At 39.2% G+C, this 13,553-nt stretch overlaps 1 protein-coding gene across 1 annotated transcript in view; it reads right to left on the bottom strand.

Moving 5' to 3' along the window:
• The window catches only part of sptlc3.L (serine palmitoyltransferase, long chain base subunit 3 L homeolog), a 104,013-nt gene that overhangs the window by 18,638 nt on the left and 71,822 nt on the right, over nucleotides 1-13,553 (bottom strand). Inside the window, exons 8-9 of the mRNA XM_018262794.2 lie at nucleotides 12,875-13,094; nucleotides 11,035-11,161 (exon numbers count right to left, since the gene is read on the bottom strand). Coding sequence (XP_018118283.1) covers nucleotides 11,035-11,161; nucleotides 12,875-13,094 — 347 coding nt within the window. The remainder of the gene's footprint in view (nucleotides 1-11,034; nucleotides 11,162-12,874; nucleotides 13,095-13,553) is intronic.

Genomic DNA, 13,553 nt, shown 5'->3' with positions numbered 1-13,553 from the left:
CACCAACATGCTGGATTAAAGAATGACCACATCAAATGGCGAATAACTACTCAATCATATTTTATCACACACACACAGTAAAAACATAGGCATTGGGTTAGTGTTCATTTATATTAGATCACATTGGTCCAGTACTGAGTCCAAAGAACTGTTAAACAAAAAAAAAGTGCATACTATGGCCAAAAGTGTCCAGGCAGGCCTTCTAATTAGTGGCGTGTATTTAAGCCATGGAATTTTGTGGTTCCTACTTTGTGGCAACACTTTAAAGAAAGTCAATTTCCTGTTTCGCATTATGCTGTGCACAGTGAGAGGTCCATACAGAATAGGTTTGCAAAGATGGAAGCGAAAGAACTTGACTGGCCTGCACAGATCTCTGACCTAAACCCAAATGAAGACCTTTTTGTTGAATTGGAATGCCAAATGGTCTGAGCCAGGTCTGATTCCCAACATTAGTGCCCAGTCTTACGAATGCTGCCCCCACGGGAAAATGCCCCTAACGCTTTACTTACCCCTCAGTGCAGATTCTGTCCAGTGGAGTTCACGGGCACCATCTTCAGCTGCTTTAGTAATCGGAATGAGACCGGTGAGTGAGTTTCAGAGCATGCGCAGTTGTTGCAAAACAGAAAGTTGCTCCAACTGTGCATGCACCCCTTCCACCGGTCTCATTCCGAAGATTACCGAAGAGAAGAAGATGGCACCCGTGAACTCCACTGGACAGAATTTGCACAGAGGGGTAAGAAAAGAGTTAGGGGCATTTGCCCAGGGGGCAGCTAGGCTGGGGGGAGGAGGGAGGGGGTCTATGTAGGGTGGAGGGTAGGTTTTTTTTTAACTAAGGGTTTGTTTATCCTTTAAAATAGTGATCCCCAACCAGTGGCTCGTGGACATGTTGCTCACCCTCCTTGGATGTTACTCCCAGTGGCCTCAAAACAAGCTCTTATTTTTAATTTCCTGCTTGGAGGCAAGTTTTGGTTGCATAAAAACCAGATGTGCTGCCAAACAGAGTCTCCAGTAGGCTCACAGTCCACATAGGGGCTATCAAATATCCAACCAGAGCCCTTATTTTGCACCCCAGGAACTTTTTTAAACTCTTTTAACATTTGAATGTGGCTCACGAGTAAAAAAGGGGTTGCCTTCAAGGCAAAAAAATCTAAAATGGGCATTTACTTTAAGGTGACTGTGAGCAACATCAATCTGAGTGGTGAACAACTAGGCCGTGTAGTTTGCATTCTAAGGCCCAGTTATGGAGGACAGTAAACTGAACAACACCTTCAGAAGTAGCTTTTGAAAGATGCACCAAGCGTACTGATGTGACAGGCAGTAGACAGTCGACCTATTGAGACTCGTGGAAGAAACTACCTCAAGATAATGGAATGCTTTCCAGTCAAAGACAATCCCTTTATTCATTTTGCTGTGCCAGTAGGCCTGCAGTCATACTGTACACTGTTCTGCTGCTTCTTGCTACAACCACAGAAGTACTAGAAGCATTTTGTTTATGTAGGACACAGCACGCTCAATTGAAGCATTCGAGAGAAGGCTTAAGATTCAAGCAAGAATCCTGCGACTCTGTCTTCCAAACATCTTTCTTGTAAAAGAGTCTTACAATATGCGCATTGCTCTGAACAGGTGATTAATCACAAATAATGTCAGGTCCTCAGCAGAACTGAAGCCAGCACATATTGTACTACATCTGGTACCTATTACCTATTTCTGAGATGCCAACATGCCAAAACTATTTGAAACGTTTTCTCTTTTGTGTGTTTAGAACTGGTAACAGATTGCCAGCTGGATCTATCATTCTTTACAAAAAAATTCCAAAAACAAAGAATTATAAATGTTTCCAAGTCTTTATATTGTGAATGCAAAAGATGTCCACAGTTTTTTGCTTACATATGCCAAGTATAGGGGGTTCAAAGTGCTATTTAAAGCTTAAAGCTTTATGTTTATGTTATGAGTAAACATATAGGGGTCCGACCTGTCTTTCCAAAGTCTGTTCTAAGCTATTATTTGCTATGTCCTCTATATAAGGCCAGAGACACACGCTGCTATTTCGGGAGATTAGTCACCCAGCGACAAATCGTTCCTTCTTCGGGCGACTAATCTCCCCAAACTGCCTTCCCGCCGCCTAGAATGTAAATCGCCGGCAGGATGGCACTCGGAACCATTTGTTTTCCGAAGTCGCCCGAAGTTGCCTCACGAGGAAACTTCAAGTGACTTTGGAAAGCCAAAGTGATCCCAGTGCCATCTTGCCAGCGATTTACATTCTAGCAAGTGGGAAGGCAGTTCGGGGAGATTAGTCTCCCCAAAAAATAAGTGATTTGTCACTGGGCGACTAATCTCCCGAAATAGCAGCGTGTGTCTCTGACCTAAAGGTTTCTCCATCTAATATGCTGACAACGACATCAGAATATAGGATACACATAAAGACATCCAATATGGCCTGTTTTTTAGCAGACAGGCCAGATCTTTTTTTCTGATTTTTTAAGTAAAAAAGTCAGACCAAACTAGAATCCATGATTTTCCTTATTTATTATTGAAAAAACTCTATAAAATAGGTTTGGGAAAAAAAAAACGAGAAAATTTGTGTTTTTTGTGAAAACCCCTGATTTTTGGGTTTTATGCCTGAAACGCTCAAATTTTCGGTGAAATCTCTTGAAACCCCCCATTTTTTCAGATTTTTGGCTGAAACTCAGTGCAGACCAAGATATTTTCATATTTTAAATGGGACTTTTGCCATTGACTTCTACAGGACCCCAACAGCTTCGAGATGGAGTATTTTCGGATTGAAACTTTTAGCAGCCTCGGGGTATAATAAATTCCACTAAAATTTGGATTTTATAGTATAAAAAAACTCTTATTTTTCGAGTTTTTGGCAGTCAAACTTTAAAAAATAAACAAAGCGTTTCGTGCCTCTACAACCGGGCACTTCCTCAGAGTAGCACACCCACTACTATAATTTTACCACCATGTATGTCCAGAATAAAGCCACATTGTTATTAAAAACACCCGCCTCCCGCGGAATTATCGGTCAGCGCTGACAGCGGGTAAAAATTTTGTGCATGTATTGGAGCTCTCATTTGAAGTGCGACCGCTGAGAAGAGGCCATGTGTGTGGGTAAAGCTCTGCCATTTTTCGCATCTCCTATTGCAGATTTTAAAAAATAACCGCCTTAGTGTGCTTAGATACGTTTCCCAATGATCTTGAAGACCAATGTTTGAAGCCAAGCAGGCGGATTACTCCATGTGTTTCCAGCTATGGCTTACAAAACTGCACACAGGCTCTGGGAGGAGATGATGATAACTATGGGACCAAAGAACTGTTTTACAAGCATGACTAGAACCTGCATGTGGTTAGAGACACCAAAGTAGATTCAACAGAAGCTCTCTACCCTAAATCATTTCCTTAACAAATACAAAATGATAGTCATTTAGTAGAGGGAGTGCTATTAACAGCAGAATGCTCAATATCATTAGCACTTCATTCTGGATTTTCCCTGGTATTGCCAGGTTCTGTTCTTTCTCACATAGTTGGGAAGGGCTGCATTACCTAGAAAGCAGTACAGCATGTCCTATTCCATGTAACAGATTCCTAACTTACTATGGGATATTTGTTCTCTTTTAGGAACATAATTCAATGTTCTGAACTCCAAAATGTTTTTTTTCCAATTAGTTAGATAGTTGACCATCTATGCAGTTGTTAAAACAAATCCTCCCAGTCCTGCAACAGTGTCGTAATGGAAAATACTACACGTAGACTCATGAATGAAATTGTTTCTGTATATCAGTGTTGGTTTGTTTTTTTTCTTGAGACTAAACAAGTAAATCCCCCAAAAAGTTCTGAAGATTATGTTTACCGTTAATTTCACAGCATTGAGAAACCAAAACACCTTATGAAACAATGCCATCTGCTGGAACATTGCTAACTAACGAATAAAACAAAAGGAGAGTAATGCCAGATAATCTCCTGTACTAAATCATTTGTGTAGATATAACACACATGTTGCATGCATGTGTATATTCATACTAGAAAGGTACTAGAAAGGCATGTGCCATTGGGCACATCATTTAGTACTTAATAACAAGTAAAAAGTGCTGTTCTTTTATTCTGCATTTATATATACAGCGTTAGCACCAAATTCTGGATTCATTGGAATGCTAGCACTCAGCCAAAGCCCTAGAATGCAGTCATACAGAAACGTTCACTATTTATAAGCCCAATTACTTTTTTAGACATTTTAAATGGGTATAACGTTTAAAGGGGCCTCTTATCTGTCATCCAGACATAAAAAGCTGTATAATAAAAGTAATTTTCATGTTAAACATAAAACCCAAATTCTTTTTTTATTAACACACCCATAACTGTTATAAACTCGTTTAAAAGACTCAGCTGACAATCATATTGTATATTGTTAGCCCCTCCTCTATACCTTAGGCAATTACTTTCACTTTCCATTCTGCACTTGCCTGATATCACTGCACTCCCCACATTCTCCTCCCTCCTCTCCATCTAATTGTGTTGCCAGTGCATGGCATCAGATGCCCCATTCTGGGGCATAAATAAGATTTTGCCTTAACACTTTACAAAAAATGGTTGCTGCATGGTTGCTGCCCGCTTGCTGCGATTGTGAATTCCAAGACTAAAAGAAACAAGATTTAAATAATTTATACAGTGTAAGTAAAGTTATTTTGCTTGACACCAAAAAATATTTCTTAGGGTGACAGGTCCCCTTTACGAAATCTGGATAAATTGGAATATAACAAACTGATGGACAGTGATTCTGGATTCCCCAGTTTGATGATGAAAAGCCCCTAGGTCTTAACATTATACCTTTAATGAAAGGACAAAACTCTTACTCCTTTCCCATTTCTTTATCTGATATAAAAGCAGTGTTGGATTGGGATGCCTCAGGGTCACCAGGGCTACAACCCCAAGGGCCCACCCTCCTGATGTCCATGCCCCACCCACACCACATAGTGTTGGTACCACCTTCCTCTTGCAGCTGTGATCGGGGGAGAGTAGGGTTGCCACCTTTTCACCCTGTGGTATCTGGGCAGGAGGCTGGCGGTAATGCGGAGGGTGCAGGTCGTTGACGCGGTGGGGGACCGTGATATCAGGGGCTGGGCTATGACGTATCGATCGCCGATTGGCTGGTCGACAAGTCAATTATAAGAAATTCTGCCCGGTTGTCCTTATTTGGATAATTTGGCAGGCAAATTTGACCCGGGCAGCCCTTCAAAAAATCGGGCCGTCAAAGTCAAAACCGGGCAGGTGGCAACCCTAGGCGAGAGGGGGGCAGCCCTCAGACTGGGAAGAATACAGTATACAGCATCTTAGGTGAGTGGCCTGTGCCGGCTGGACTCAACAGGACCAGGTTTTTTTCCCACCGGGCCAGTCAGACCATGTATGAAAGGCCCAACACCTTTCCATTACACTATATGAAATAGCTCATACACCTCATAGGAAGATGATGATCTGCATATTAATATATGTTTTCCATCTCTTTGGGGACATTCGGCTAACCATCAGGCTGGGGTCGGGGTATATGATCTGAGGTTGATGTAACTGCAAAAGGCATATGATCAGGCCATTGGTCAAAAGGAAAACAAAAACAACAGTAAAAATTTTTGTACTTTAGGCTGTCACAGAAGTTAGGCCAAAAAACTACCTATGGGAGGCGGCATGGGCAGCTTTTCATGTGTTTCTCTGCCAACGGACAATCCATTTGGAGTGACAGTAACCTTAAAATTGTCAGCTTGCCTGAAGCTACAATACACGGATTCCAATATAATGTATGCTCTGTGCCTCTTAAAAAAGCAATGTACCCTTCACAGAACAGATATTTGACTCACTCTCACTGAGCTCGGCAGTACAAAAAGGCCATTGGTCTGCGTGCTTTCTGGGGTTTGATCTGATTTCCAGATGAAAGTTACGACTGAAAGAATTCTTCTGTGGTTTGCAAATCAGGGCAGCGAGATACTTTCATCCCAAAGCCAATTGTGTTTCTCCTAAGCAACGTTTAATGAATTTGTTTTCTTGTCATGCTCCCAATTCCAAAAGAAAGTGTTTATTTTCAGCTATAACAGGCTTAAAGGAGAAGCAAATCCTAAATTTAAAAACCCCTACCCCCCTACCCTACATAGACCCCCCTCGCTCCCCCCCAGCCTAGCTGCTACACCAGGCAAATGCCCCAAAGTCTTTAATTACCACTCGGTGAAGATTCTATCCAGCGGAGTTCACGGGCACCATCTTCAACCACTTTGGTAATCTTCGGAATGAGAACAACACTTCCTCAATTCTCGTCGCATGCGCAGAAACTGAAAATTGCTCCAATTGTGATTGCGTCTATACGGCACTTACTTCCCGAAGATTACCGAAGAGAAGATGATAGCGCCCGTGAACTCCGCTGGACTGAATCTGCACGGAGGGGTAAGTATAGAGTTAAGGGCATTTGCCCGTGATAGCAGCTAGGCTGGGGGGAGGAGGGTCTATGTAGGGGGTAGGGGTTTTTTTTTATTACTGGTTTGTTTCTACTTTAACTGCTTTGCCAGATATTAAAGTAATACACAAGAGCTATGATTATCCTATGATTATATAGTGAATAAAATACGCCATATTGTATAATATAAGGATATTATAAGTCACGGAGGAGTTCCATGACCATATAAAAGCACAAGGCCGAAGGCCGAGTGTTTTTATACAGGTTATGGAACTCTGAGGTGACTTCTAATATTCTCATATTTTCCAGCAACGGGTACTTTATTATAATACACAAGTTAAGTGAGTCATGTGACAAAAATTATACCACTATAATTGACATCACTAGTCACAGTTTATAAGGATATAAATGACAAGATATTCATGTTTTTTGTGTACTATAAGGATATAATACACAAAAGCCATGAATATCTAGTAAATTATATCCTAATAAACAGTTCTGATGTCATCAGTTATGAACGGTGAGTTCTGATGTCATTTCTGTCACATGACTCACTGAAACTTGTGTATTATAATAAATATAGTACCCCCAGTTGCAAAATATGAGGATATTAGAAGTTACTTCGGAGTTCCGGAGTTCTGCCTTCGGTCTCGTGTTTTTATATGGTCATGAAATTCCTTGGTAACTTATAATATCCTTATAATTTACAAGAGGGGGTACTTTATTCACTATATATTTTAGAATACGGGCTACTTTATTCACTATATAAAATGGTGCTTAGTGATGTCATCATTTATAATCAGAGCTTAGTGATGTAATTTCTGTCACATGACTCACTGAAACTTGTGTATTATAATAAATGATGTACTCCCTGTTCCAAAATATGAGGATATTAGCAGTCACTTTGGCCTCTGCCTTCAGCCTCATGCTTTTATATGGTTATGGGACTACTCGGTGACTTATGATATCCCTATATTTTAAAACAGGGGGTACATTATTCACTGTATAAAAGTAAACTCAGCCAAAGGTTATATCAGACATGATCAAACAGAGTAACTTAGTTGCCTGTAAGACTTAGGGCTGAGGTTCGAGACAATGGGGTTGTCTGGTTTCAAATATTGGTCATGTTCTACATCTAGGGGGTTATTTACTAAAACTTGAATTTATCTCATATTTTTAGTAGACCAAGCTCGACCAAACTCCCATCCATGATTTTGAATGATTTATTGATAAAATAACTAAAAATTCTTCAGATTTGATGCCCGAATCACGATTTCTTTTCAGGTTACTACCCGAAAACCCAGAATTTTTCAGATTATTGAATTATCTTCAAATTGTAAAAAGGACATCTGTCATTGACTTCTACATGACCTCGGCAGGTTTGAGATGGCGGATTTTCGGATTCGAACTTTCAGCAACTTCGGGGTACAATAAATCTTGAAACATTTGAGGGGTTTTTTTCCCCAAAAAAACTTTGACCAGAAAAAAAATCGAGTTTTAGTAAATAACCCCCTACAAGTACCCGCAGAGAAAGCTTAAATACCGTCATTTTTATTTTTAAATCAGAAGCACTGTAGGAGCCACGGCTAATAAATCAGCACAAGCCGCAGGCTGAAGTGAACATATGTTGTCAATTACTTGTTTAAAATAAAGCCATTGCAGTGAGTTGTGAGCATCACACATGCATTACAGCCGTCACTGCTTCATTACATATGGGGGAATAATTCACTGAACAGTAGCAGTTTTTGGTGCACCATAACAGTTAGTACCAGACCATAGACAAACAACTTTTCATCAACCAATGGTCCCAAATTATGAAAAGGAAATAAAATGTATTTTTAATTTAAGTGCTGAAAGATTTACCCTTCATTTACAATAAGCAGAAAACATACACATTTACTAAAGCTCTCTTATTTTGACTTCATATCATACAAATGGCTGTACATGCAAGAGGCCAAGTGACTAACAGCTTTAGAGAAATGAATGGGACGTAAAAAACATACATTTAAAGGAACAGTGACCCCAAAAATGGAAAGTATCTCAAAGTAATTAAAATATAACGTACTGTTTCTCTGCACTGGTAAAACTGGTGTGTTTGCTTCAGGAAGATTACTATAGTTTGTATAAATAAGCTGCTGTGAAGCCATGGGGGCAGCCATTCAAGGCACAGGATACATAGCAAATAACAGATAAAACATCATTGTATTGGACTGGGCTTATCTGTTATCTGTTATGTGACCTGTGCCTTTTCTCCTTTTTTTCCAGCTTGAATATCAGCCCCCATGGATACACAGAAGCTTATTTATATAAATTATAGTAGTCTTTCTGACAAACACACAGTTTTTACCAGTACATGTTAACATTATATTATATGTTAATTACTAAAACTCATTAATTTTTTGGTGTTATTGTTCCTTTAACTCTCCATATGTACAGCTTACAAATAACAATGGAAACCTAAAAAAAATGTTGGCATTCTAGGCAGTAGCTTGCACTTATCTGTACTAGCACTGAGGACCATTCCTCCTACTGTGGCACAAGGGACCCTATATTATACAAAATAGTGCTGACAAGTATATACAAACCACCAATTTCAAAGCAAAAGAAGAAAAACAAACCACAAGGGACGTATACACTTTGCCAAAGGATGAGAATACTCCAACGTTTCGACACACTAGCCTTGATTCTGAATCCAGAATCCCCCTTGACAAAGGCTAGTGTGCCGAAATGTTGGGCTATTCTCATCCTTTGGCAAAGTGTATCTGAAATTTACTTTACCACCTTTTGCCTGTATATTATTTAGAGTGTGCGAACCCATTATATGCGATATTGAGTTTTGGGTTACTTGTTGGTGTTATCCCTGGGTTATCAGCACCTCTTACATTTGGTATATTACTACAGGTATGGGACCTGTTATCCAGAATGCTTGGGACCTGGGGTTTTTCCGTCTACTAGAAATTAATTTAAACATTAAATAAACCCAATAGGCTGGTTTTGCTTCCAATGAGGATTAATTATATTTTAATTTGGATCAAGTACAAGCTACTATTTTATAATTACAGAGAAAAAGGTAATCATTTTTAAAAATTTGGATTATTTGGATAAAATGGAGTCTATGGGAGACAGCCATTCCGTAATTTGGAGCTTTCTGGATAAGGGATCCTATACCTGTACAGTACTTTAAAAAAATCTTTTTTGCTATTTGGAGTGCCCTCCTTTGATTTGTGTTTCCATTTATAGAACACTGTCTGATATCTGGCTGAAAATATACCAAATATTGACAACACAGATGAGCTCAATTACCATGCCGATAGCAGATAAGTTCTGTAGAACATAATGGTGTTATCTGTTATCCACTATTTGTGCCATCAATTTCCACCATTGCTACACAGCAGCTATGAACTATAGTAGTGTTTCTGGAGCAAACAGACAAGTTTTATCAGTGCAGGGCAACATTGCATTATATTTTCATTACTTTAAAACACTTTCATTTTTTGGTGTTACTGTTCCTTTAATAAGACCAAAATTGGAGATGCTGGTCTCCTGTCCTTAAAAGAGAACTAATCCTAAAAAATGAATATGGATAAAAATGCCATGTTTTATCTACTGAACTTATTGAAACAGCCTAAAGTTTCAGCTTGTCAATAGCAGCAATGATCCAGGACTTCAAACTTGTCACAGGGGGTCACCATCTTGGAAAGTGTCTGTGACACTCACATGCTCAGTGGGCTCTGAGCAGCTGTTGAGAAGCTAAGCTTAGGGGTCGTCACTAATTATCCAGCAGAAAATGAGGTTGGTCAGTAATATAAGCTGATTATTAAATTCTGATGCTAGTTACACTGGTTTCTGAGCTGCCATGTAGTAATTATCTGTATTAATTACTAATCAGCTTTATATTGTGACATTTCTATTCTATATGTACTGTATATTGTGAGTGGGTCCCTAAGCTCAGTAAGTGACAGCAGCACAGAGCATGTGCAGTGAATCAGCAGAAAAGAAGATGGGGAGCTACTGGGGCATCTTTGGAGACACAGATCTTTACTGCTAAAGGGCTGAGGTTGCCTTGGGCTGGTACAGAAGGCCAAAACATAATGTACAACATTTCTAGCTACTTCTTTAGTTAAGCTTTAGTTCTCCTTCAAGCACTATTATTTACTGGGAGGGTAACGGGAGACAGCTGTCACCAATTATTATTGCTTCATACCTAAATATGTCCCCATGAAAATGGCTTTAATGAAATTTTCTCTATGCTGTAGCCCCTTTTGGAAACTGGGGCAACCTACTGGAAAAAGAGATTAGTAAACTGCCTTATTTGAGATTTTTCTTTCATCTGGGTCTGTTATTTCTTCAGTCATTCAGAAATGCATGTGATGCATTTAAATAGTTTAGTAGGCGGCCACCCGATTTTTGAGACGTAATAGAAAGAGACAGAATGACCAGAATAAGTAGTTCACAGAAAGGTGCCTGAAAATGATACCGTTGGCAAAACTTATGGTTGCCTTCACTGTGCAAAAGTCAAGGAACCAAGTTATTTGCTAAATACATAAATACCGGTTGCCATATTTCCGCTGTAGAAATTACCTTGAATCAAGAAATCTTACCAATTAATGACCCATCGAGTCCCATTATGCACTTCAGGACCCTGATGATTTGTTCAGTTATAGGCGGAGGCATAGCCGCTGCATAAACTGCACTGTGGGAATGTGTTCTCAGGTAGTCCACAAGGCTCTGTACAAGAAAGCAAGGCAAAGTTAAGGCTGATCTATTCTTGTTTCTTGCTCAATGCCAAGGAGCATGGTTACCTATAAAATATCAGTATATTTAAGAAAAATAACAGATTATTGTTTTTCTTTGAGATATGTAATGTTTTATTACTACCGGTATTGGATCCGTCATCCAGAAACTCGTTATCCAGAATTACAGAAATAATATCCAAATAATACACATTTTTAAAAAATAAATTCCCTTTTTCTCTGTAATAATAAAACAGTATCCTGTACTTGATCCCAATAAAGATATAATTAATCCTTATTGGAAGCAAAACCAGCCTACTGGGTTTATTTTATTATCCAGAAAGATCTGAATTACTGGAAGGCCATCTTCCAGACATTTAAAATTAATCAAATAATTCACATTTTTTAAAATTATAAATTATATAAAGTCTAAAATAGAATACGGCTAGAAATTTGTATACTAAACATAAACATGAACTTACTGCACCACAAGCCCAATCAAACAAATGTGCTTTCAAAATTGGCCAAAGGGGGTCACCATCTTGTAACTTTGTTAAACATCTTTGCAAGACCAAGACTGTGCACATGCTCAGTGTGGTCTTGGCTGCTTATTGATCATCATAAATGATCAAAACAGCACAAGTCAAATAATATCTGCCAGAAGCCGATACAGCAAGACTGAATAATAATCAGAATAGGCAGTCTGACCTGGGTCCAGTGTTGTCATGTAATCTAATGTGGATTTTATAATTTTTGTATTGTTTAATACAAACTTTCCCTAACTCTGCAGATCCAGTAGCTGCAGCAAAATAATCCTCCAAATAGATTCCCAATTTATTTGTTTAAATCTGGCTCCGTGATCTTTGTCCCTGCAGCTGGAGTTGGAAACAGTAAAGGGGATCTAAAGGCAAAAATAAAATCCAATACAAACCTCCACACAGTCGCTGACTGCTCTACAGGGAAACAAACAAAGCTGCTTTAATTCTGCATGGCTGGGAAGTAAGGCGGGGGCTCCCCCTGCTGTTCATAAACATGATTGTTTCCCTGCAGAGCAATTAGGGACAGTCTGACAATTCCTATCCACAGCAGTAAATGAAGGGAGAATTTCACTGCACACAGTCAGGTTTCTTACAAATATGGTACACATTTTTTAATGAAAGTATATTGGAGATAGGTTTCTTTTTCATTAAAGAAAGTAAAAATGGGATTTTGTTTTTTTGCCTTTACATGTCCCTCCACCTGAGCATAACATTTTTTTTCCTGATGAAACAACACAATATCCTGAACTTGCACATCATTCAGATGCATCAATTGGCCCCTTTGGTGGACACAGGGTGCAAATGGTCCCTGTATTTACTAACTACCCTATAGCTGGACAGGGTGCAAGTCTCAAAGTACTGCAAGATTTTACTTCATAGTAAATGTCTAGTGATGGGCGAATTTATTTGCCATACATCAATTGCAGTGAATTTCCGCAGCTGCAAAGTGTTTTGTGAAAATGCTAAGAAAATTCGCAGCCGAAAGTATTAGCTGCGACAAAAAAGTCGCTCGTGTAAAAATTGTCACGCGTGAAAATAATTTTGATGCCCATTGACTTCAAAGCGTTTTGCAAATTTTTTGTCGAAGCGAAATGGGACATATTCGCCCATCACTTAAAATGACTCCACAAATATAGGGCAGCTAACACTGCCAAGTTATAAAGGATTACCTTGCTACCAGCAATATATCCTCCTGCTGCTCCAAAGCTTTTGGTGAAGGTGCCCATCAACACATCAACATCTGTCGGGTCCATGCTAAAATACTCAACCACTCCTCGGCCTGTAGCTCCCACTGCCCCAATACTGTGTGCTTCGTCCAAATACAAGTAGGCCTTGTATTTCTTTTTTAAAGCTACGATCTCTGGAAGTCGAACAATAGAACCTTCCATGCTAAAAAAAGGAGAGAAAAAAACCAAAAGACAGCAAACCTGTAAAATCTTGATAAGGTCCTTGAAATATTTATCATCAAAAGTCTTTATCAACTGAGAAAAATGTGGTATGAATTAGAACTAAAAAGAACCAGACAAGACAGAACAAACCAAGTTCTTACTGCAGAGACAGATCAAAGCACAACCCGTAATCATTCACATTTTATACTCCCTCGACTGCTTACAGAAGAGGAAAACAAACTGTGCAAGAAGAGAGTTTGTCAACTAAACCCCCCCCAAAAAAGTCTTGCTTTTTGATAATTATTTTTGAATGATATATACTGATTAGTAACAAATTGGTAACATTGTAGTGTTTCCTGTTAGTGACAACCTCTAACCAGCTCCCATCATGGTCAGCTATTTTTTTCAGCTTAAAAAAAAAAATCATTATAGAGGACAGATGTGTTACAGTAGGCCTCCC

This window comes from Xenopus laevis, chromosome 5L, assembly GCF_017654675.1.
Source record: "Xenopus laevis strain J_2021 chromosome 5L, Xenopus_laevis_v10.1, whole genome shotgun sequence".
NCBI lineage: Eukaryota > Metazoa > Chordata > Amphibia > Anura > Pipidae > Xenopus > Xenopus laevis.
The sequence above is the reverse complement of the archived record's forward strand: the minus strand, read 5'-3'. Positions and strand labels throughout refer to the sequence as shown.